At 45.9% G+C, this 26,387-nt stretch overlaps 1 protein-coding gene across 2 annotated transcripts in view; it reads left to right on the plus strand.

The window, feature by feature from the left end:
• LOC126521928 (glutamate receptor ionotropic, kainate 2) overlaps positions 1-22,142 on the plus strand; it is a 358,762-nt gene extending 336,620 nt beyond the window's left edge. Inside the window, exons 6-14 of one of the 2 annotated variants that reach the window (XM_050170674.3) lie at positions 125-178; positions 3,942-4,106; positions 6,567-6,719; positions 7,725-7,826; positions 9,001-9,102; positions 16,570-17,334; positions 18,260-18,482; positions 19,563-19,828; positions 21,831-22,142. In XM_050170674.3, coding sequence (XP_050026631.1) covers positions 125-178; positions 3,942-4,106; positions 6,567-6,719; positions 7,725-7,826; positions 9,001-9,102; positions 16,570-17,334; positions 18,260-18,482; positions 19,563-19,828; positions 21,831-22,079 — 2,079 coding nt within the window. In that variant the 3' untranslated portion in view covers positions 22,080-22,142. The remainder of the gene's footprint in view (positions 1-124; positions 179-3,941; positions 4,107-6,566; positions 6,720-7,724; positions 7,827-9,000; positions 9,103-16,569; positions 17,335-18,259; positions 18,483-19,562; positions 19,829-21,830) is intronic. The other variant, XM_050170675.3, reaches the window with a different exon arrangement.
• The last annotated feature ends 4,245 nt before the right edge of the window (positions 22,143-26,387 follow it).

Consider the following 26,387-nt stretch of genomic DNA (forward strand, 5'->3'; position numbering starts at 1 on the left):
ATTCCTTGTGTTGAAAGCTTTATCAATGAGCCATCGTGTGTCTACTCACGGGGGAGTTCTCGGTGCGATTTCTGCAACTTCCACACTCTGACGGTTCAATGTACTTTCCTTTTTCTCTTTTCAGATATTGCAAATCCAGATGAACGACTACAAATACCACTACCACTTTGCTACTTACGTAAGTACACAGGGAAAACCTGTCCCGTGCAAAAACTCTAAGCATGCATGACGCTGTGTACAAAGCACGGAAGGGCTTAGGGATAACATGAGATACACCAGCCATCTTTTCACGAAGGCATGCATGCATTTCCCAATGCAAGAATAAAAAGGAGCAAGTGTATTTTATTTGACGGGCAGACTAATTTAAGCAGGCACAGTTAAAGAGACCATCGAACGGAGTAATAAATATTCTGACATACGAAGGCGTGAGAAAGTCTTTGCCCCCCCCCCCCCCCCTTTTTTTTTGTGTGCCAAATTATGGCTGTAAATACGAAGCCAAAATTCAGCGGTGGATCTTGCTTGGACCGGTCAGGCCTTATCTGCCGGTAGCTCCGCGGCACGGCGCTGTTGTCAGTTGTTGAGGGTGGCGGTTGTTCTTCACACATCCATGGCGTACGAGCAACGAAGTGTGATTCGTTTTCTATGGAGCAAGGAAACGAATGTCCATCGAAATTCACAGGGAAACGCAGCCCACGTATGAGGAAAAGGTGTCTCGCTTTGAGAAGTGCGACGTGGTAGTCTTGTGAGATCGCCAAAGGCCGTGAAGACTTACATAACAATGAGCATTCGGGGAGGCTGCGTGCATCGCTGGGTGCTACAAGGAGATCTCAAATTTAGTGCTGCGGTGGGACAAATGTCTGTACCGGTGGGGGGACTACGTGGACAAATAATGTAAGCTACGTAGAGTAGTACGTATATTTGTAATTATTTATATGCACATTACGTTGGCTAAAGAATACGGGCAAGGAATTTCTGAGTCGCCCTCGTAGAACGCAGTTTTTTTATATTTAACAGAAAAATTGACATCATACAGGTCAGCAGACACAATGTGGTCTTGCAAATGGCTCGGTGCTCACACGTTAGCTTGTAGGTGGCTATCGAAAAGTTGCGTTTGCGTCTTTTATTTCAGATATAGAAATGCTGCTTCTTAAAGCCAGTATGTCCTCAAAAGATTGCTTTCTCACAACATAAACAGCAGCCACAAAATTCAACGCATAATGATATAATTTCTTGAGGGTCCTTCAAATATGTGTAAAAGTGCAATCCTTCAACTGTGCAGATTAGCTTTTTGTAAGAAGAAAACTTGTAGCAGTGACAGACCATTGTTCGAAAATGGGCTGCTTGGAAGACTAGACGCTCTATTATGCATTTAAATTGACGAAAATAGCACGCTCAGTTATCTATGAGAGCACAAAAAGAATCAGAAGTAGTAAGACCATATTTTCTCTAAAATATAAACATGCAGTTGATTATATGCTGTCATTTCTGACGTTTCGTCAGAAAGTGCTAAAGCTAAGATTAAAAAGAATAACGAAGTACTGGTCTCCTGGCAGTCTTCCTACCTTTAAAATGGCATGTCAGAATTTTGTTCAAGCAGGCACTTACTCAAAGTGGTTGCAGGAGGGGGAAGGGGATGAGAAGGATTACTCATTTATTAGTAAGCGCACTAATATATATATATATATATATATATATATATATAACAAGAAGCCAACATACATTGACACCAAGGACAATACAGGGGAAATTACTTGCACTTACTCAATGAATGACAGAAATGTTGTCCTTGGTGCCAGTTCTTGTTGCCTTCTTACGATATGCTTAATCAAAACGTCAACAATAGACCATATTCACACTATCAATCAGGTGACAGAGAAATGTGCGGAATATAACCAACCCTTATATATAGCTTTCATTGATTACCAGAAAGCGTTTGATTCAGTCGAAACCTCAGCAGTCATGGATGCATTACGGAATCAGGGTTGTCAGGATTGTGGGCTCAATCCCATCGCTCGTACTCAGTTGTCAAGATTGGAGTCGGGCATGAATTAGAAGGTAGCTGGCCCATGCCGTCGTCCAACTTATCCACGCTGAGGACGTTGTTGAAGGGAAGGACTGCTTCTCATCGAGAACGAGGAATATGGGTTTGTTTACAGTATCTACATAAGGACGTTGCACTTCATCAGTCTAGCATGACTCCGAGAGAAAGTGCACTGAGCAGCCGCACAACAGCGGTTTATATCCACTCGGTCCTCCCTCGATCCCAAGGTGAGGGAAACGTTCGACCAGTCATCGTAAACGAGTCGCCTCTCTGCGCGAGGGATTACACACACACACACTTCCGCACAGGTTCATGGTCATCAACCGACGTCAGACGGACTTCGTAGAACTCGTGGCTTACGTCAGGAAAGGTGCCTTTTATTCCCGAGCTGACCCCCGGTAGCGCGGCCGCCGGTTGCCTATTGTCTTGCGTCTTGAACAGCGCGTGGCAAGGGGCCTCGAACTACGTTCCCTCAGGGACTCCCTTGTTCACAGAAGACCGGGTCGGCGGTGGCGGGTTCAGACACAAAGCCTCCTTCGTCGAACTCATCTTGGCTCCAGCTACGGAGAGTCGAGGGCGCGCGTATTGCTCTCCACACGCAGTCGACTTAGTGACGCCGTGGCTAGAGGTTTGCGGTGGCGTTCCAGGAATGTTGAAGCCGCTGTCGCAACTGGCTGGCAAAACTCGCACCACAGCGGGCCGTTCTTAACAGGGTGCAGACGTGCCGTATGTAAAAATACTGAAATATATCTATAGCGGCTCCACAGCCACCCTAGCCCTCCATAAAGAAAGCAACAAAATCCCAATAAAGAAAGGCGTCAGGCAGGGAGATACTATCTCTCCAATGCTATTCACAGCGTCTTTACAGGAGGTATTCAGAGGACTGGATTGGGAAGAATTGGGGATAAGAGTTAATGGAGAATACCTTAGTAACTTGCGATTCGCTGATGATAGTGCCTTGCTTAGTAACTCAGGAGGCCAATTGCAATGCATGCTCACTTACCTGGAAAGGCAAATCAGAAGGGGGGGTCTAAAAATTGATCTACAGAAAACTAAAGTAATGTTTAACAGCCTCGGAAGAGAACAGCAGTTTACGATAGGTAGCGAGGCACTGGAAGTGGTAATGGAATACATCTACTTAGGACAGGTAGTGACCGCGGATCCAGATCATGAGACTGAAATAATGAGAAGAATAAGAATGTGTTGGGGTGCATTTGGCAGGCATTCTCAGATCATGAACAGCAGGTTGCCATTATCCCTCAAGAGAAAAGTGTATAACAGCTGTGTCTTACCAGTACTCACCTACGGGGCAGAAACGTGGAGGCTTACGAATAGGGCTCTACTTAAATTGAGGACGACGCAACGAGCTATGGAAAGAAGAATGATGAGTGTAACTTTGAGGGATAAGAAAAGAGCAGATTGGATGAGGGAACAAACGCGAGTTAATGACATCTTGGTTGAAATCAAGAAAAAGAAATAGGCATGGGTAGGACATGCAATGAGGAGGGAAGATAACTGATGGTCATTAAGGGTTACGGACTGGATTCCATGGGAAGGGAAGGGTCTCCTGCAGAAAATTACTTGTTATTCTAACACACGAAGCTATACAAAAGCATGGATGTGATACCGAACGGCAAGGTAGATCATGCGCAAGAACATAAAATCGCGGTGCACTCACGTCAGAGATTCTGCTCTGGGACAAGCGGTCAATATTATATTTCAAATTATATGCATCGCGTTTTTGTTCGAACGTGTAACGTCTTATGAGTTACTGTGGCTTCGCATTTGCGATCCCGTGTATCTTCGTCGATGCATTCAGAAAGTGTACAGAATTTGTATTACAACAGTACGGCGTTTGGCATTTGAATCGGTTATAAATGTTTTTGTACCGTTTGTACAGGACATTGAAGCCTACAACTTAGAAGACTTCCAGTACAACTTCGTCAACATCACTGCTTACCGAATGGTTGACTCGGAAAACCAGACAGTTCGGAACATAATGAGAGACATGGAAAAATTTCAACCGTTCGGGCAGAACATCCTCAACCGTACCAACGTGATAATCGTAAGTGCAAGGCTGCCTTTATATTTGCTGAAGGGAAACGTATATATATGGTATGAAAGTAGATGGCCCCTTATGAAAAGCATTTCGTTGAGCATTTCGACATTAAATCACTGCGGTACCTAACCCTTAAATGCATTGTTTCTAAATGTTGCCTTAGCACCCGCGTATTTTGAAATAACAAACAGTCTTTCCGTGTTTGAGATGTAAGCTGAAGACAGTAACACTATTACAAACGACGCCAAGGCTCCTAGTTCAGTGTAGGCTATTCCTTGGCCCATATCTTACACACTACTTCAACCCACGGTCCTGCCACTTCGTACATATTAGGCGAGTGCCATCTCATAAATTCTCACTTTAATTAGTGTTATGAACATACACAACGTGCATGTAATTTTGTATTGTGGCGCTGTCACAGCGGTCTACCGGAAATCCCTTGTGGAAGCGACCTGTTGAAACAAAATTATTGCCTGTCCTCTGCAATAACCTTGCATGCGCATAAACTTAGGTTTCATCATATGGTTTCATCAAACTTAGGTTTCATCAGCCAATTTATACAGAGCTCTTCTGTGGTTTTTAAAAAAGACGTGTCATGTACCGTGATTAAGTGGCTAAGATGCAAGCTAAGTATCTGCTTGTTTTATTATTCTTGAGATTTCGTTATATACATGTTTTTTTGTCTCAGTAAACATAGAAAGGACCAATTCTACAGCAACAAAATAATATCATGCTGACGGCGCTTTCTCCAAACAATGCCTTTTTTTTACTTCACTAGGACAACCTTGTGAGAAGCAATACAGAATATCACCAGTTTTGCGACGAGGGAGGTTTTTCTCTTGGAAGTAATTTTGTCTGCGGCGTTGTTGAAGTAACTGTTTACAATGGGAGAATCGTGTCATTCAATACAAAAGGCTTTATGGGAAATATATTGCTAAAAATTATCATAAGGGTTTCCTACAGTTACAACATTGGCTCGCAGTGGGAGAGCAGTGCCTGACCAAAATAATGTTTTTCAAAGGTAGGACATCTGTAGCTGCGTATTCAAATATCAAATTTTTATGCACGTGCTCATTATTATCCTAAATGCTGAACACTCAAGGGATTGTAATTTCTTTTGTCATAGGCATATCGTTTCTTTCATCGTCTAATTTTGTTCTTACATAATCAGAAATATGCTTGTCTTTAAGAATAATTGTCCTATTACGATTAGAGGTTTAAAAGAAAGAACAAACAGGGCTAGCATTCACATGCCGCAGTTGCGGCACTCTCGTTTTCAATAATTTATTCTGTAACCACGCATTCCAAGCAGACGCTTAGGTTTGGAGGCACTAACACGGCCTGGTAATCTGTTGTCCATAGCACCGCAAGCACAGAGCGCTTCGTTTATCGCGAACCCGGACTTCAAATGAGAATCTCAAATAGAGTCAGAAAGGCAGCATTCTGGATCCTGTAATCAAACTCCGCTTCCCTTACAAAGGCCCCGCAGGCACTGTTCGCGCGGTTCGTCATGCTGTCAGTCAGACTCATTTACACAAGCCTCTTGAATAACTACCCATCGTTTAAACTACCAACAAAAGAAGGCCAGGAATCTTTCGCACACAAAGCTGGCTAGAGTCATGTAATAGAGTTTCAGCGGCAGACTCGGCCAAAATTTTACACTTTCGCAGAGTGGCCGCCATTTGAAAGTTATTGAGCGCCACCAGAATGCGTTTTGAGAAGTCGACTCTTTCTTCTCGGCTGCGGTTACATGCACACGGTGGTTTTATTTCAACGGATTTTTTTTTTTTTTAACAGCGCCCGTTCTTGCCGAAATAAAAGGATGGTCGATTATCTCGCAAGATGTCCCTTTCGATGCTCACTGGCACGAGAAATACAAGCAGATTATCAAAATTATAAATGCTGTAGCTGATCCGAGGGTTGGGTGCGTGGTTAACTAGTAGATCAAAGTAGGTCAATTGTACGAGAGGCCAGATCCAAGCCGTTTAGCTGCCATTTCTGTGCACGAAACATGTTTAGCATACCTTAACTCACTCTTGTGAGGGAATTGTCGAAGAACACCGGGTATACGAGTATTAGACGCTGTTTTATGAAGGTGTGTGAAGAATGCGTTCGAGAAACAATTTTTTTCCAGACATCTGCTTTCCTTTAGTCGTTCTGTATTATACCTACATACACCACACAAGAAAGCCATGACATTTTTCGAGTTTGATAGCCCAAGGCTGTGTTAAGCGGGGGTGGCCGTTGTGGAAAACTCTGCACTGCAGCAGTTATGACATTTCAGCGCTCCACAGATTTCAGTACGCTAGTGACTCGGTATTTCTTCCTTGTTTAAATGTGCTCACCGGGACCGTGGTTTATCTTAGGACATCCTGCTCATTGAAGTGGCATCACAGCCTCTAGGCGTGTGTGCACTAGCTATTCCGGCGGTATTGTTGACACGCTCTGCCTTCGCACCACGCGCAGACGGAACCCGCCCTCATGTTCGACGCTGTGTACGCCTTCGCCCACGGGCTCAACGACCTGCAACGAAGCGCCACGCTGCGCCCGGCCAACGTCTCCTGCGAGGACGAGGTCTCGTGGACCGAAGGCACCAGCCTCTTCAACCTCATCAGCATGGTGAGCGGGCTGCTCAAGCCTACGCTGGCGTTATTGGGCACGCGCTGCCTCGACACCTCTAGTTTTATGTATGTATGTATGTATGTATGTATGTATGTATGTATGTATGTATGTATGTATGTATGTATGTATGTATGTATGTATGTATGTATGTATGTATGTATGTGTGTGTGTATGTATGTATGTATGCATGTATGTATGTATGTCAAAAATCAAAATTAGTAAATCACTCAAGCAAGTAGAAGCCAGAAAACGCACTCCTGTTCCCAATGACAGCATGCTGTGTCCAAAGCTGGGACAAAAACTTCATGTTGTAGGCTTAACCTTTTGCTGCGTACCGAAGTTTTCAGTCCTTGCGAGACAGGAAACGATAGGACGTGTTACAATAAGATGTCAAGCTTGCATCAAAGGCAGCAGTAACCATTAGAAAAGCGAATTTGTTCACACTACTGGGTATTCCTGCAGTTACGACAGCAATTTCGTCAGGATGATAGAAAATTTCCTGTTGGATATTTCACTGTGGTGACTTATGTTCAGTTCTTCAATCGCTATGTCAAATGAATCAGACAAAAAAAGTTGCGTTTCGGTGGTGTTGCTGTTTATGTGGTTCTCTGTTACTTAAACAATCATTCCTGGTTGTCGACTGAGAAATTAACAAACGTCCTAAATAAAATGCGTGGTTGTATTGTTTATTTGGTTAAGTCATTGTTTGACAATCAAACTGGTTTACCGATAATTTGCAGATATTCAAATAGGTTATTCTCGTTTACTGAAGCATTATGCCTGATTAGCGTAGAAGGATCGGCAAAAGATAATTGCTTCACCAAGCATATTTTGCATTCGAGCACAGGATAACTATTTGCATGATGGGTCCGTATGACGTGTACTTTTGGTTTAATGACTATTAAACCAAACATTTCTAAACCATTTGGCAGTAATGGTGCAAGTTGAGTTTTCTGCAACCCAAAACCTGCTCTAACCCACGCCATGATTTTTCCCATGCAGGTAGATTTTTATGGCCTGACGGGAAATATCCGGTTCAACGAGGGAAACCGGACGAGCCTGAAACTAGATTTGCTCAAGCTCCGCCAGAACTTTTTAGAAAAAGTAAGTCGCACAAGATGGAATCATGGCGCAGCATCTGTGAATGAGCTACACGAAAATGCTATTTGCACGGACTTGCACTACAAGGTTGAGTGGCCAAATGTGCCTTTGCGAGAGTACGTGGACATTTTCAGCCCACTGAAATGCCGGGATGTTAACAGAAACAATAATATAACTATTGTACGCCGTGGTACGTTTCCACACTACTAGTACGGAGCAACAGTAGGTTCCCTGGATGCTTTAACCAGCGCTGCTATCCAGCGCCAGGTGCAATCAGATTGTATCAAGAAGCACTGCGTTTTTGGTCCTGTTGGATTTACCTAGGACCACGGAATTGCATCTGCGCATTTGCGCAGTCGCATTCACCTCCTACACTGGTACAATGTATCTCACATCGCCCCCCCCCCCCCCCCCCCCCCCCTAGGCTACGTTCATGCTTGGTCTCGAAGCTGGCGGAAGTGGCTAAAGCTTTAAAAATGCGCCCGCCTAGGCGGCAAAATTAGGGAAAAACCAGGTGGTGAGCCCGACCAATCAAGGACCGATTTCTTTCGCCACGGCGAAACGGAAAGTCGTTCCTCTTCACCGCAAGCTGCACTAGCATGTAACATTCGATCGTAAAATTTACCACGGCGCCAAAAGTCTCCGCTGGGATGCTGATCGACGCGGTCAGGAACCACCCTGTGCTCTATGATGAGAGTCACCAGCTTTACGGGGACTTTACGAGGACACGTCTGTCAGGAGCACTACTTATTCGTGACAGAATTCAACGTTGCAGGGCTGGAGGTGCGGCAACAAAGCGTTGGCGTGACCGAACTCCTCGCGGTTTTGCAAAGCCGGTTGAATCTATTCCATGGCAGACGAAAGTTGCAGACTACGCATGGTGTTGCGCGAATTGATCACTTGTAATGACGAATGGGTCAATGAATGGACATACCACTTGAAATGGTGCAACGAAGAGCGCCATCAGGAGGACAAAACGTGTGCAGACTAGATGGATGTGGGCGAAAGTCCACATAGTTATCACTGCACTGAGCTAGCGAAGAAGAGAACGGTATAGTTTTATGTACGCTGACAGTATATTTTTTCTCTTACGCCCTATTTTTCCACATAAGTAGGTTACCTATGCCATGGAGCTTAAATTTTTACGGAGTTTATCAAGCAATTGTTTTTTTTTCAGGTAGGTGAGTGGTCTACTAGCGATGGCCTCAACATCACAAACCACAATGCCTTCCACGACTTTGGTACCTCCAATATCACGCTTCGAGTGACTACTATAGAGGTGAGTAGCGAGTACTGATGTTTTTTTCACTTTTTGGGCTGCTTGTATGGCTGAAAAAGAAAGCCATGCAAGTAAAATAAAGTGCTCAGGAATATAAAATGTCCTAAACAATATCACAAACTATGTAAGAGATGTTGTATTTAGGTGAGGTAGAAGAGGAAATTAATTTATTGAAAATAAGAAAAAAAGCTAGCCGACTGGTTCCTGCTTGCGTCTGGTAGGGGCCCTCAGTCTAGGGTTACCGTGGCTTTCGCAGCATCCAGGGCCCGCTACATCACCTGCTGCTGATCCCACGGGTCCGAGCTGTACAGCATGGCTTCCCACTGCTAATTACTGGGGTTAGAGATTGGGCGGTTTCTAGCTGCATAGTGTAAGATGCTCACTCTGGCTGGTCAGTTGCGCTTTAATTGTTTCTCGTACAGTGTTGGAGATACCGAGGACCTCGATTCTAGAGGTGGCTGCCCTGCGACAATTCAAGGGCCTATCTGTACACCTTACGGTTAATGATGTCTATCTTCTCAAATTCTCGTGAGGTCAGTGGCAGGTATGGGTCCGCGTAGGCCACTCGGTTGGCTTTGAGTGCTTGGAGTAGCGTTATTATGTCTGCTTCCTTAAGGTCATGGTGGCGAGATGTGACGCGACCGACTATTCGCATCGCATCCGAAACAGTCTATGTGAGGTGTTCGATGGTGTGGGCCCCTCTGCATTTTTCTGTATGTGGAGACCGAAGATGTAGAGACAGCTAGGGAAATTATCTGCCCTTCCGGGAAGTGCCTGATGGGTTGTACGGTACGTTTTCGTCTGTTCTTGTGTCTGATGACTAGGAGCTCAGACTTTTCGGGGGAGCATTGGATTCGAGGCTACACTTGTCGCTTTGTTGGACCACCTCTGTGATCTACTGGAGGGCGTTCTGTTGTTCTGTCACAGAATTCTGTGTGGTCCAAATGGGAATATCGCCAGCGTAAAGTGCCCGTCGGATGCGAAGGATGCTGTTGAGTTTACCGGAACGTTCCATCGTTGCTATGTTGAACAGTGTGGGTCAAACAGCTGCTCCTTGAGGTATGCCTTTGTTGGGTGTGGGGAAGGTTCGGGTACGATTGCAGTCAATACCAATGGTAGCCGTGTGATCTGTCAGGAAAGCGCAAATGTAGTTTTATGTACGGTGACCGCAGTTTGTGGAATTGAAATTAATGAGAATGCTGTGGTGAGCGACGTTGTCGAAGGCTCCCCTGAGGTCGAGAACTTGGATCGCGCTCCTGTCGAGTGGCATTATCTGGCCTAGAATTTCTTGCTTTAGTTGCAGGAGGACATCTTGGGTGGATAGGTGGGGCCTGAAGCCGAACGTGGCGTCGGGGAGCATGTTGGAGGATTCCAGGTAAGGTTCCAGTCAATTGAGGACAACGTGTTCGAATAGTTTTTCCAGGAATGAAGTGAGGGATTTGGGCTGTAGATAGGCAGAACTAGAAGGTTTGCTTGGTTTCGGGAGCAGGACGATATTGCTATGCTTCCATTCGGTGGGAAGCGTGCCTCTTCTTTGTGGCGGTTGAAGAGGGTTCGGACAGAGGGTTCGTCCACATTCTGAAGGATTGTGTTAGTGACCTTGTCCTTTCCGGGGGTAGTATTATTTGTGAGTGCGTAGAGAGCCTGTCGAATCTTTGGAGGCTAACAAGTTGATCCATTTCTGTGTTCTCGATGCCACTGTATGGTACCGGGCTTAGAACTCATGGTAAAAGGGTGCCTTATGTATCGATCACATAGTTCATCCAGGACATCACCTTTAGTACCAGAATGGGAATGTATGAAGCGCTGGATCATTTCTCTACTGGTGGTCTTGTTCTGCCTCTTGTCGAGTGGAGTAGCAATTCCCATGCTCCGACTGTGCACAGCGTACCTTGCAGCTTAGTCTAGAGGTGGCGTGCAGAGTGTGACTTGGATGGTGTATGTTTCCGCCGGGGTGGTGATTTTCGCAAAGAAGGTTGTGGGAGTTATGTTTTGGCACTTCCAACCAAGAATAGGACTTCGACTCGCTTCCTAGAGGTGTGTAAGGTGTAGGTGAATGGCTGATGTTTCTGTGGTGGGTGTTATTTTCTGAGCATGTCTATCTACAGTTACCTGCAGCTCATGTACCATTATTGAAGATCCGTGACACCTGTGGATGGGGTGACAATCCGTTGCATACGGAAGGCGTCACAATTTGTGACCATACCAGTCTAAGTGACTGGCACGGAGCTGTTTCCATGTGCGTCGTCATGATCAGGGTGCAGTGATCGGCGCCTAGAATTTCCTCCATGTTGGTCCAAGTGGAGTGTAGACCTCTTTGATCAGAGTGATGTCTCGGCACGTGTCCCTGGTCTCATTTTTTTTTATTGTGGGGGATGTTATGTGGGTGTGCACACGATGTACAGTGTACACACGATGCACAGTGTTGTGCCTTTTGAGGAAGCGGCTCTGCAGCCCTAGGCTGGATAGGCCGCAATGAACAACCGCGCAACAAGGAGACTGGTTTGCCGATGGCGCTTACTTTTGTGAGGAGATTGTTGGATTGCGCCCGCTGTGTTTTGAGGAAAGGGGCGGGGCTGTATATATTGTGTATGAGAAGGCTCTGCTTCCTTTCTTGCTCGGTAGGACTTCTGGTAAGTGATGATAAATATCACTGCCATTATTAAAGGGTCTGTGATGGTGAGTGCTTTGACAACGAGTGTAGCGATGCAGCTGCCAGGGGTTGGTGTGTATGTATTCTACCCACATTGGGCGGCTATTATTCCTCTTTCTTGCTTCATAATGCATCCGGTGTGGTGTGTGTGTGTTGCATATGTATTGTCTTAGTGCCCCGTGTTTCCATTTGTAGCTTCGGCAATTTCACTGCCAGATGGTATATAGGTGCGAGACTTGTGCTGTTGTAGAACGTGCGATTCATCTTGACTATAATAAAATTCGGATTCAGGTTTCATGGGTGGTTTGTGTATGTAAGTTTACAGAGGAAAAGCAAGTCTGTGCTCGCTGATTAAACTTATTCTCTTTAATATCCTCTTATGGCCTTGGTCACTCGTGGGCAGTCATTCCACACTACGTCTTCATTATACGACAGTGGAGCATAGGATATAATACGCAAAAGCGCCGAAGAAAACAAAACAATTCCCCATAACTGAAACATGGTTTTCACGGGTATGGAATCACAAACATGGTGCTAAGGCAAGAACGGCCGCAGCAACATATATAGAACGAACACATAAAGCAATCTCTTCGTGAGATATCAGTTACTCCTATTAAAAGCCTAGTTCTTCTTTTCCATTTTTGTTTATCCGGCTTCATTAATGACATGCATTTGCAGGAAGAAACAGAATTTAAATTTTAGTCAGTTTTGTAGCGACCACAAAAGTGTTCTTCACGCTATAGCTCTTGAGAATACCTAAGATACGCGTACCATATTAACTATCTTGCATGAGCTGTGCTTAGAAACCAACAGCAAGCCACTTGAGACACTTGCTTAAACCAAATTATTACTTTAAAAAATAGAGAAGCTGCGACATGACGACCTACTAGCGTGACAGAAAACACGCAGACATCTATTTCGTAACTTTTTCCAGTAACGCATTTGGCGCCTGTGATCGTTTGTTCGTCCAGCTAAAAAAAATATTTGCTAATACGCACAAGCTTGCCCAACAACAAGCTCTTCTAAATTGATAAATAAAGATTAGCAATTTATTAGTGTCCTGTATAAGTAATGTGCGCTACGGGATTAAGGAGGGATTATTTTCATTAGGGCTTTGATGCTCAGTTGTTTTCCGAAAGCACAGCCCTTGGAGAAGAGAAACAGCAAAAATGACACGACGGGTAATCTGCGAAATAATTTAGACGAAAGTTAGGGAGGTCAACCAGACGACCCTCCAGTTTGATAGCCTACACTTAGGTAGAGGAAAGAAAATATTTTTTCTGAGACAAAAATTGCCGGACCACGGCCACATGCGTTCCTGCCGCAAAAATCTATACGTGCGCAACTTTAGTTTTAGTGCTGAACTAGCCTCAGTGATGGCGTGTATGGTACCGCCGTGCGTCCTGCTTTGTGCACACGGTGGCTGCTCTCTCCCTCTTTCTTTTTTGTCTCTTTCAGCTAAGCCTAATTACGATGGTACAAAGGAGCAGCACGTTCTTTTACGTTGCTAAACTTATAACATGATTCAGGGGAGCCCTCTTTAGACTACCTTTTGATCATGTTATCTGGACTGTTTATGTAATGCCCCGACTAAGCCGAAGCTGCGGAGAGCATCAGTGTCGTAAATTACGAAACAAAAGACATTACTGACCGGTGGCGCTGCGTACGTTCTCGAGTTTAGTACTGCAAATGGAAACGGCGCAGGACTTATTCTCTTCTCTTAATTAGATCCTGTCAAAAAAGGAGATGGGTAACAAAATGATATTACCTCTCGCTTTCGTGCGCGCGATTCCTTTGTTCTGACCGAATTTGGAAAAACGAATTTGGGCATGAGCTGCAGGGAAGAACACACATGTTGGTTCACCTTTTGGTTCTTCAGTTTTGAACCAGGCTTCATGAAAGCGGATATTGAAGCCCTCATTTCATGCGAAGAAAGTAAGAGAACACAAACCCTTTCGAGTAAGCTGCATACAGATATAGCAGTAGAGCCATTTCAACTTCTAACAAAGCGCAAGTTATATGCATGTTTTTCATGGTCCCCGTGGCTCTCCGTATTCCTCTTGGCATCACGCGAGTGTAATGGAATTCTCGCTTCCATTGTGGCGATGATTAAACTGTTGCTGTATTTTCTTACTCTTCCATTTTCGTTGGACAGGCGCCTGAATATGCTATAACAGTTCGCGAAAGGGCTATAGTACATTTGAATAAAGCAAACAAAAAAAGACGGAAATGGCAGGCTATTTTCATAGACTATCTTTTAAAAAGTCGTGTTCATATTTGTGCACGTAGCGAATTTATCAAAGAGGGCACATTTTTCGTATAGATGGAGAGGGCGAGGACGAGGAGGGTTGTGTCCGGGCTATCTTTTTTTTTTTAGTTTGCCCAGGTTCCTCATTCTGCTTTCAGTTTCGGGACAAAAACGCAAAACGCCGAGTTCGTGATTCCTCACGGGGCTCTTGGACAATATAATGGCTTTGTCCAAGGCGGATATCCATGCTTTCAGTTCTGACAAATTGACGTCTATGTTGCACAATGTTGTAGCTTAAAGCATGCTCTACATGCCACAAAACTAGATTATCGACTGGCTCCTCGAAGAGCCGTATAATCAGTGAGTCAAAGAGCCATTTCCTTGTGAAACTGAAAACTGAAACTCAGACATGGCGGGGGTACAATTTGAGTGAATTTGCACGAAACAACTACAATCAACCTCAAAACAGAGATGCGCTTCACAATATGTGTAACGGTTTCGAATCTTCGTGGAGCAACCAGGGTTGCGGCAACGTATACAGTGTTCTAACGATGTCCTTTACAGGATTTAAACACACGCACTCGCACACGCACACGGACGCACGCACGCACGCACGCACGCACGCACACACATGCACAGTTGCTCCATCCACCAAACAAACTGTTTTGCGTTTCCCTGAGTTGCGTCAAAAACACATTCCAATATATTTAGTTGATCTGCTAGTGTTGTGAAGAATGTAATGTGGATAATCACGTGGACGTCCGCCGTAGAACGTGTTGGCGCTTAAAGCTGCCATCTTAGAATGAGGTCATGCTGTTTAATTATGCCCTATTTGGCCCACACTTAGCCAGGTGGCAGCACAAACTTTTAAAGAGCACTGGACAAGCGTTAAGGGCACTTGGCAGTGCCATTTGTTTTCTAAAACTAATTAAAAAATGTCCACACCGATGGACGCAGGATCACACGAGGTTAGGTAACATCTTGTCATGCCTTGTTCTACCACAACGTATAATACACGCTATTCAGTTGTGGGAGTCTATATATAGTTCCGTAATACTTATATCACTGCGGATATGGTTTACAAAGCATATCGGCAAGATATAATCGATAGGTTCGGCCGGCATAACGTCACAACGGGACAAGGTTCTTGTTACGTTAAACAACCGTCATACGTTTGATGGTATGATTGAACCAGCTTTATTCCAAACCTAGGGTAGACAGCAGATACTCACGCGTCAAGTGTTATACTGAAACTAACCTCTTCATTGTGCGATTTATAGGAAGTGCACAGTGATAAAGCACGAGGCTTTGCTTCGAGGACAGGCTACTGATAGGAGTGGCCTGAACCTAGAGTGGTTGCGGTGGGGCACTGCACACGAAAAAAAAAAAAAAGCGGTTACTAGTGACCTTCATATCTGGTAGCGTTAGCGCACACTCAAAGTGGGGCTGCCTAAATGCAGTAGTCTCCATTCAACAGCGCATAAATACCCTTGAGTCTAAAAATCTTGTCCGGCAGGCAAGTTTTGCGGGAGTCGAACTAGAAGAACGAGTCGGATAAAAGGTCAATGTACTTTTGTTTTTGTTTTCTGCAGAAAAGTTACAGAAACATTGATGATGGAAGAAAATAAAAAGCGAGTGGAATGTCAGTCTTTGTTAGAAAAGCGATGCAGCTGACACTATGTTGCAATAAGAAAAGTTTAGAGATTGGGCGACTTGATTTTACAGCGAGAATTCTTGCGCTGTTATTGTCGCCTAGTTTTTAGGGTCCATAATAAGCTCATTTTACGGCTAAATTGTTGCATTGACTATTGATTACCCAGAATTTTTAGGAAGCCACTGTACTAAAAAATTGCGCAGTTACCACGTTCTGTGGGAATCGCAGTTAGGCGGAGCATTTTGTAGGCAGACGCCTGACGCACTTTTCTACTTTTGCAGGTAGCTATGAAGCGCTTTTACATGAAGTGGCGGCCATCTAAAAGCGTCGTCATGAGCGTTAAATGTCGGGTTCGTTGATTCAAGTCGCTGTGAAGGCGCTCTCTGCTGACTCTAATCTGGGCCATGGTGCCCCCAAACAATATTGAAATGCTTTGTAAATGATGGTACAGTCTTGTTCACAAGCTTTCTTATTTCATATGCCGACTGTAACTTAAGTGCACTTATTCTGAGGCAGAACAAATAGCCTGCTTTTATATTGGTTTTGAAGAGTAAATTCTGCAAATAATTTCGAAATACATGCTGTATGTTGAAACGCATACCATTTTTCTAAAGTTAGGCATTAGGTTAGTAAAACGAGGCATGTTAGTTTATCTGTGTTTCCTTTCAATGTTCCCAATTGAATAGTAGTGGATAGCATTCATGGCCGAATATGTTAGCAAGGTTTATTGGCGATGGAAGCAGTAATCTTAGCGAGGCCGGTCAACTGCTTCACCGAGTTCACATAATAGATTAATCGGGGCACAGTGTTCGTGTCGCGCGTCGCTAATTTATGCCCATTAATGACGCTGTCCTTGTGTTTCTTCTTTAATTTTTGCACGCTGCTCGCCGTTCCGGGGGCTGCGACCCGCAGTCACGGCCGTACGTGATGATGAAGCAGAACAAAAACCTGACGGGTAACGACCGCTTCGACGGCTTCTGTATCGACCTCCTTCGCACCATTGCCGACTTGCTGGGATTCAACTACGAGCTCTACCTGGTTCCCGACAAGAAGTTCGGCGTCGAGAACACCACTACAGGCGAGTGGAACGGCATGGTACGGGAGATCATCGACAAGAACGCCGATCTGGCCGTAGCGCCCATGACCATCAACTACGCGCGCGAGTCCGTCATCGATTTCACCAAGCCCTTCATGAACCTAGGCATCGGCATCCTCTTCATGCTGCCCTCCGGAATGCCCGTCAAGCTATTCTCGTTCATGAGCCCCCTGGACGTGGACATCTGGCTATACGTTCTGGCCGCCTACATGCTCGTCTCCTTCACCATGTTCATTGTGGCGCGGTTCAGCCCGTACGAGTGGCGCACGCCGCACCCGTGCGTGCGAGACGCCGGCGTCATGGAGAACCAGTTCAGCCTGGGCAACAGCTTCTGGTTCACCATCGTAACCCTAATGCACCAGGGCTGCGACCTCAACCCGAAGGCGACGTCGACGCGCATCGTGGGGACCATCTGGTGGTTCTTCACGCTCATCCTGATCTCGTCCTACACAGCCAACCTGGCCGCCTTCCTGACCGTCGAGCGCATGATCACGCCCATCGAGAGCGTCGAGGACCTGGCGGAGCAGAGCAAAATTTCCTACGGAACCCTGGACTCGGGCTCCACTATGACCTTCTTCAGGGTGGGTGGACGCCTGGGGCTTTGTCACTTGCATGTCAAAATGCTGGCGCAGCAACGAGAAGGCAACTTTTCAAAAGGGTTTGCGTGGAAGGCGAAAGCTGTGCAGTGCAGGCTCCATTAATAATATGTCAAGTGTTGTATTTAAGGCAATAATAGCAGCGAAATGGAAGAAGTAAAGAATTGAGTTGGTAGAACGCAACGAAGGCCGCTTCTTTATTCTTAAGGATTCTTTAATCTTAAGGATTCGGTGAAGTAACGGTACAATGTACTGAGACATGGCCTTTAAGTCATCATGAATTCATCTTGATTTTAAAACAAGAAATCCTATGCAATTGACATTGGCATACGCAATGTACCTTTTTGCACAATTGCATGGATTGAAACATGGTGAAAACCTTTGAATGGTGAAATCCGTTGAACTGAAGCTGCATAATTCCCCGAGTAAAAACGTTGCCGCAGCCACACACATTCACAAAAAATTGGTAATTGTGAATTGCTGGCGACATCTCCTAATGGCAAAACTGGAATTGGTTTAGGTATACTTTGATGCTGGCGTCAAGAAGAAAAGATATGACATGTGCATGAGATATTATTAAGAAGTGTAAGAGATGATCCCTTCGCACATTCGTGTTGCTGGTTAGTGCATGTTATAAAAGTGGTGTCTCCCGTGACAGACACTGATGAGCCGGCTTGTGAAAGCTGTCAAGCAAAGTTAACGTGTGCTTTAACCTTAATGTTATCGAGAAAAACATGTGATGCTTTTTTCACTGGAAATTCGCTGAACTGCTCTCTTTTTCTGGCATGGGTGCTCACTATCTTCGCACAAGCTTCATCTGTTCCTGTTGTTGGCGTGCCCTATATGCGCAAAAGTATCTGCATTCTATTTAGAGAAGGTGTTAACGTTACATTTTATTTTCATGCGGCAGGATTCCAAGATGGAGACCTATCAGAAGATGTGGCGGTTCATGGAGAACCGTCCCGGAGTGTTCGTCAGCTCCTACGAGGATGGAGTACAGCGAGTACTGCAGGGCAACTACGCCTTCCTCATGGAGTCGACCATGCTCGACTTCATGGTCCAGCGCGATTGCAACCTCACTCAAGTTGGTGGACTGCTAGACTCCAAGGGATACGGCATCGCCACACCTATGGGTATGTAGCCTGCATCTATAGGAAATTGTCAGGCCCACATAGTAAGACTTTGCTCATTGTGAAGTAACAATTCCCAAATAAGCGTTCGGACCTGGGTACTCTACCGAGAAACGCGAATTGTAACCTGGACAGGTGAAACCACAGCCCTTCTTTTTTCGCTACAGGACTTAAGAGCTCACTGAGTCTTGAAGAAACATGAGCGCATCATGTACATCAAACGTCATGCGCTGTCTGAAGTGGAGGCTTAACTTGAACTGTTTGTCAGATTCTACAATTTTTGGCAGACTGAGGAGTCTGTAAAAATAAAATTTCGACTGACGTATTGCTGAAACTAGTCTGCAGGGGTCCTAAAGCTTCTTTAAGAAAAAGATGCAGAATTCGCGCTTCCGTCACCTCGGACACATAATCTACGCGCGGCTCAGAATGGCTTCATTGTGATGGGAGATGTTAGAAACCAGGAGAACATCTCGCGTGTATTGCAAGAGGGGCCGAAATTCAGTCATGAACCTTCTCTGCCAGCTCACGATTTGTTGGCCATGAACCAACAAGTTGCCGGTAAAGCAGACGTGCAAGACAGGGACCGCTGCTTACGAGAGGACGTGGAGGCGCGTTCCAGAACCATCGACAAGCCTTCTTTTATCAACCACAAGTAACCTACAGCTGGCATAGCTTATAGTTATAATTATCGTGTGTTATAGCTTCACATAACAATTCTCAAAAATAATCTGAGCAATATTGCTGCTATACATCCATTCGAACCACCAGTGATCAGGCTATAATTTTATGTATCGCAGTATACGTTGCAACTACTACGTCTTGAAGTAAAATGTCAAGGTATAAAAGCACCAAACATGGACACATTTCTAGTCGCAACGAAAGGGCCAACTTATTTGCCGTGTCCACTAAGTCGTGTCGAATGACACTGACATAAATGCCAGGACAATAGCCGTTGACCTTGGGGACGCCACCTTCCTTGTAGCTTTTTTTTTCTTTTACCTGTAACTCGCTTTCTTCCGTGAATCTGTGACGCGCGCTATAGGGAACAAGTGACGAATCACACGCGCACTGCTTCACCTTCAGGCTCGCCTTGGAGGGACAAGATCTCTCTGGCCATCCTGGACCTTCAGGAGAAAGGTGTAATCCAGATACTGTACAACAAGTGGTGGAAAAGCCCCGGACTCACCTGCAACCGAGACGACAAGAACAAGGAGGGCAAAGCCAACGCGCTGGGACTCGCCAACATTGGCGGAGTCTTCGTAGTGCTTCTCTGCGGGCTCGCCGTCGCCATCCTCACCGCAATCATGGAGTTCTGCATCAACTCTCGCAAGCATGCTCAGACAGACAGGGTATGGTCAGCCCTTTATTTTCATGAATTTATGTTTGTACTTACGCACCCCTTCGCCGGATACGCGAAATTCCTCAAGCAGGCATTCTCGCTCATTCTGACTGTCCTAATAGCATGTCTGAGTTTACGCTTGTAGTATTGAAGAAACATGTTATGTTTCGCAAGAGTGAAGAAGGAGTAATTGGGGTGTGTGGCTCTGACAGCAACGATTCGCTGCATAATCACGCTTTGTTTACACTTTCAGTGTCAGGTCCGATATATTTGTTGCGTTCGAATAGTTGCGGTGGGAGCTGACTTGTGGAATTACACATATAATTTCACCGGGAAGAAACGGAACCGCCAAATCGAACATTTAACGAGGAATAGATGTGCGGAGAGGAACCTGCAGAAAACTGTAACAACCAAGCAGCCTGGCATGAATGTACCCATCTTAGTTTAATATTGCTACACGCGTGTGGTATTTGATTGTTTGAAAGAGGCGCGTGGGCGCTATCACTCGAGAATAGAGAAGGAAGAACGCTCTCTGGCTCTCCAGCTGTCGGCTGAACTGGCCAGGGCTGCATTATTCCTTGTAGATATATTTCGTAAATAGTCTCCAGTTTTAATCCTTCGTTCGCGTAACAATATGAAGTTCGTACTCCTGCGTGCCAGCACCGTTGTTCTTGTGTCGATGCGAACCTGCTTACTCATCGCAAGAAAATACACTTTTTTCATGGCATCAGCCGCTCTTCTAATTATCTGGCTAGAGCTATTTGCTTGAAGGAAAAGAAGTGTTATATTTATTCGTGACGTGCAATGAGAAATTACTTTCTGAAGATGCCACCCATATCGCTCTGTATAAGTACACAAACATCATGCCGATTCGGTAAGCCTGTAGCACATTGAAAAAAAAAAAATCCTTTCCTGCATGTATCAGCATCCTGAATGTGACAGCTCAACTGCTGCAGAGCCATTTTGTGAAGGACCTTGAGTTTTAGAAGCTAGCTGTATCAACATAGATACTGCAACACAAAGTTTTAGTTTGGAAGAAAGTGCGCTGCACAAGAACCACGCATGAGGTTCCTGAATGTGATCACGATGAATTTGTCCTGTTGCACTCTCTGTTCCAAAATAGATAATTGTCAATACCGCCAGTACGATATTTACATTTATTTGCATGGAACATGTGACATTGCCATGTTTCTCCTCATCAAATTTGAACGACAACTTATTTACAAGTGCTTGAAAATACCAAGCACTGCATTGCTCTGTTACAACAAATCTGCTGCACGCATTTTTTTTTTCTCGCTTGCGTTTTGCTAGGGCCACGGAGCAAGATATTCAGGACTGGCGGCTGACGCCATGTTTAATGCGTCACCCGCGTCCTCCCATCTAAAAGCGTTGCTAGCCACCTTCCCTCAACTTTTCGCCATACCTTAGCATTCCCTAGGTTCTACCCTCTGCGCTTTCTGTTATGTTATGCGTCGCTAGCGCGCATGTGCTTTCATGCTTCTCCACAAACCGCGCTGCTATTTCATATTTAAGCACTTGTGCCAGACATCAGTGTAACTGGCAAAATTAACGTAGACGTCAGAGGAAGTGTTCGTGTGTCATGGCGAGCATCCTACTAGTACCTTGATGAATATCCGTGTTTGTCCCGTTGAAAGTTGGTGCCGTCACTTTGGCTATAAAGCGCAGTAACCACCATCCTCTGGACCAAATACTTCTAACTAAACTAGACCCAACTCTTAAGTCCAAGAAATAAATAGTAGTAAGCGCGGTAAGGTCACCCACAGGCCTAAACGCATGATCCGAAACTCAAGGAGGTAAAAATGTATTAAAAGTGACAACAATATACGAAAGGTGAGATTAAAACGAAGGACGTACGAGACTGCTAGGGCGGGACTACATTCCCAGGAGTGTCGCGACAGTGGCCGAGGCTGCCTTCCTCTTGCTCTTCCTCCGTGACCCCGGCCTCGCGAGCGCACTGCCAGGTCGTAACGGGACGCCCTTCTGGCGCGCAGAACTTGCTATTCTGTTCCACGCAGCAATCGCTCTGCTCGGAGATGGCCGAAGAGCTGCGGTTCGCCGTGCGCTGCCGGGCGTCTCGCCAGCGACCCGCCCTGCGCCGCCAGTGCTCCAAGTGCCTGACCACGACGGCCGCCAACACGTACGTGCCGAGCGCCATGGACCTGCACGCGCAGGAGAACGGCATCATGCAGATGCTCGAGATGCGCAAGTCGCCGCTGCACTTCGACTGCACCGACTCCTAGCACAGGGCCGCGGAGGGGGCCCACCACCAGTGCGGTGGCGCTGGCGGCGGCGGCGGCGGCGGCGGCGGCAGCAGCAGCTTGGCCTCCTCCTCGAACTACGACGTGCCGCAGCTGTGCTACCTGGGCGCGCGGCCGTCGACGAGTCTGCACTCGGCCTCCACGTCGACCATTCAGCAGCCGGACCTCGGTGGTGGCCGCTGCCCGATCCACCACCCCGCCGCGGCACCCAGGCCCTCGCCGTCTTGAGGGCGACGGAAGGTGGCGGCGACGACGGCGAGCGCGGGTGGAGGGCGACGTCGCCAGCGCCGACGTCACCGCGACGATGTCTCTCCCCGCTCGCCGTGCCGCCACCGGCGCTGGTGAGACTCGGGTCGCCAGCGAGGTGATCCGCTCGTGACTTCGATGTAAATAGTCTCCCAACGCGCGCGGCAGTGACTTCTTTTTATTTTCTCCCTTGGCAAGTGGCAATGGACTATTTGGCTCCCGCGGAGGTAAAAGCTGCGAAGATGGCTTAATGGGCGCCACGCAATGCACGCGCTTCGAGGTTACACCTCTGCGGGCAGTGTGTGTGTGTGTGTGTGTGTCCGTGAGCCCGTGTGCACAGAGCCATGTCTTGAGGAGCCGCCTGACGTGGACAACGTGACTTCGCAACGAGGGTTGTCGGCACTGGTGACACAAGCAAGATTGGTGACAATGACTCTGGTGCCTGTGGGGACGTGGCATAGTGGTGACGCACGTTAGGGTGACGAAGAAGCGATGCCAACGGCTCCGAAGCTGCGACGGTGCGCGTTTTTTGTTCATAACGTTTTCCCTTGAAGGGTGCGCCCCTGAACAGACTCGCTTTCTGATGGTATTGCGCGTTGCGAATGCGAATCGGAGAGCGTTTCGAAGATGGATTATGGTTAGTATACATCACGGAGCTGAATTGTTGTTAATGAAAGTGACGGATTACATCTATTGAAGGAAGTGGTGTTGCTCGTTGACCGGTCGTGTGGGAGAGTTTCCATTAATATAACGTCAACGTGGTTGTCTGGCGTCAAGTTCAACCCCTATACATGAGGATGCTGAGTGAGAAAGTCGACGTGCAACAAGGAGTTCACATCATGCCGGTGGCATTACACATGATAATCCATCTGGGCAAACTGTTCGAGCTAGAATAGATAAACTCAGACGAAAAGGTACATTGTATATTTTTATGACAACAAAAATTGTTGTAGCACTACGCACATTTACTTTGGTATATCGTAGTCAAGAACTCAGCATAAGGGTATGCATCAAGTACTAAAAAAAGAAGACAGTCCGATTTCTTATGACTGAATCAAGTCAGTAAGTTCTGCGCTTTCACACAAGGCCGCCGCTTGCCAGAAAAAAAAAAAAAAAGCTTTGATCGTAAATAGATGTCATGTCACTTTCAAACGGTTTTTTTTTTCCTTTTGTTTTCTCTCCGCCCCTGACGGAGGCTTATTGGAAGGAAATACGCTGAGAACAAAAGGTGTTAAGGCTAGGGATACTATATACTGGCTTCGACTAGTATAGAAGGATGACGAAGCGGAATTACAGTGAGTCGTGCGAAATTAACTGGAAGCACTTTGCTAATTTCTCATTGAGCAAGAACACTTCGAATGTTCTCTGTCGCTCGCCTGCACGGCCATTTTGCTTGTGACTCCATGTTTGTCGTCGGCTTTCGTCTTGCTTATTTATACGTCATGCTGCTCGCACCGTGCGCACGACATGTGTGGACTTAATTAAGGCATTCGCAGTCCGGACAAATCAAACATGATGCGCTAGTGATTCTGAGTGACGTGCAGCTTTTTCCGCCTTCTCCTTCATTCCTTTTTTTTTTCTTTTCTTACCATAGCTTACTGAAAGACATTCCGCGAATATTATTCTATTCTTGTTCACCGGACGCCATCAAACCTTTGGAACTTTCGAAGCTGTTTGTGTACGGCACTTCTTGACGTGTGTGTGTGTGGTCATCACCAGTGGTACCAGTTCGATGGGGTATGCCTCATCGTAAGCACGAGTGACAGAATATTTGCCACGGATGGACTGATGTGGTCGTCTGCAGGAGTGCGTGTCGTTATCCGTTTAGACCTGCACTTGTTTCTTGTTTCTATCACAGTTTCTTTTTTCTCTTCACCGCTATATCTGAGCTGAATTGCAGAGCATTCTTACACTGGTACGCTTTTAGAAAAGTTGAATCTAAACACGACTTGATCTCATAGCTTTTGCCATCTTTCCGGTTGGAAATTGAAGAAAGCACGCTTGGAGTGGCGGAACTGACTAAAGAGAAAAAAGAAAATGGCCGTAGTTTAGTAGATTTATTTAAAACACACCTCAAAGCTCACAATTGACAACGCAGTCATCGGTGCCTCTTGAAAAGGCTTGAAAAAAGGTGTTTTAGATGGTTATTTAGGAGCTTTAGCACAGGTTACGCTCTAGCAGGTGACATTCAAGTGTTCTTCATTCGTCATAGCAGAGCACGGGCAACGGAATTTGTTCCCCTTGAAGGCTACAGCAGTCGCGAAATATATTAAGCTGCACGTGGCTAGCAAGAAGTCTGAACGAAGCCTTCATCTTCAGAAACCGGAAAACACAAAGGCAATTTGGCGGCCAGTTCCGTGGTAACGCATTCAACTTGTGGATGCATGTGGAGTTTCGCATTGGTCCTGACGCGCGCAAAATGGTCGGTGCGTTTCTAACGGAACATCGAAGCGGAACGCAAGAGCGCGACAACTGCGACTCGCCGAGTGTACGCGGTACAAACAAAGCTGGTGAGACGTGTCAGCTTATCCTACGCTTTTACAGTAGCCTCCCTACGAAGTTATGAAGTTTGCGAACGCGAATTCGGCAGCCCACGCGAACTCGCAATCGTGTAGTTCAACATCTATCATTGTAAGGCTTCTTCAACGGAAATCCGGTTAAAATTGCTGCAGTCGCAAAATCGAGAGTCATTCGCGTGTGTATGACTTAGTCCACGCCTATTGTGCTCTCTCATCTGGTTAGGCCTATACTGGAGCCCGCTATTCCTCAATGTCTATGCGAGGAGTTCACGAGACGAAGATTATTTATCACGCTCGCACCTGTTTGAAATCTATAACGGGAGAAAGAATGCACTCCTTCCCTCCATTATATGCTAGCGAAATGTTTTAGAATGGTCAAAGAGAATCTTGTTGCATGACGTGAAGGTTCATCTACTGATAGACGTTGTTTGCCGGCCTCTCGTCGCAGCCTTGCGCGTGAACGCGCTGGCATGACAAAGGCGCCGATGTTCTTGTTGAACGTCACGCTCACTGAGCTGTATAGGACCATTTGAAACATATACGAAAAAACAATCACCGATGCTATTTAATATACACAATACTCTCAAGACTCACATATATGTAAATACAATACCTTTATCACTGTTGACGCATTCCACGCAAAGTATTTGCTTCTTTTTTTTTTCTTCTTCACCTCGATTTTCTCTTTTTGATTTGGAATTTTGGTAAAAAACATGAACACCAAAAGAAATGTTTGTAGGTATCCGCTGTAGTTGTGCATCACTCACTTTTTTTTCTTCGAATGCGCAATACTAGACGCCTGATATACGGCTTGGAGTGGCTGAGTACGTGTAATACGCACGGCAGAGATATTTTTGGCTACCGAACGGCTGTACATAGGAAAGGGCGCGATACATCCGTGACTCAGATAGCACCTTCGGTTAGTTGTTTCCAGTAAAACACCCCCACTTCTTCGTGTAACGATGACAGTCAGAATGAGCTTCTTCTAGGAGTAGGGTCAAAGGATGTGGTTTAAAGGCCGGTAACGAGTGCCATCGGATGGACACCGCCGGCACCACGCTGGTTGTTTTAAAGTTCCAAGGCGCAAAGCCTGTCGTTCTTGTTTTCTATAGAAAAGTGTGTACCTGCCACTTCATTATGTTAGGCGGTTGTTCCCCCATCATGTGCTGCCGGTACTGGCTGTACCATTGATTAAGACAAGTTATTTGAGGTTTCTCTAGCGTCTTCGGACTTGGAGCTGCAAACCTCTGTCGTGACGTTATAGCCAACATGGTCAATACTGGAACTTTAAAGGCGAACAGGAGCCACATGCGAGTTTGGACGTAATATAGGTGCAATAAGTGGTTTAAGCACCATGCGGAGCAGCGTTCCTCCCTTTTATTATTTTAGAACTCAAGGAGAGTCGTGAAACAGAACGAACGGACGAACGAACGGGAAAGCGCTCGTCCTTGTGTTTCTTCTATTCTTCGTCCCTGTTTGTTTACGCACAATAAGTTTTAAGATGAATCTGTTCCAACTATAGGCC

Source organism: Dermacentor andersoni, chromosome 6, assembly GCF_023375885.2.
Source record: "Dermacentor andersoni chromosome 6, qqDerAnde1_hic_scaffold, whole genome shotgun sequence".
Lineage (NCBI taxonomy): Eukaryota > Metazoa > Arthropoda > Arachnida > Ixodida > Ixodidae > Dermacentor > Dermacentor andersoni.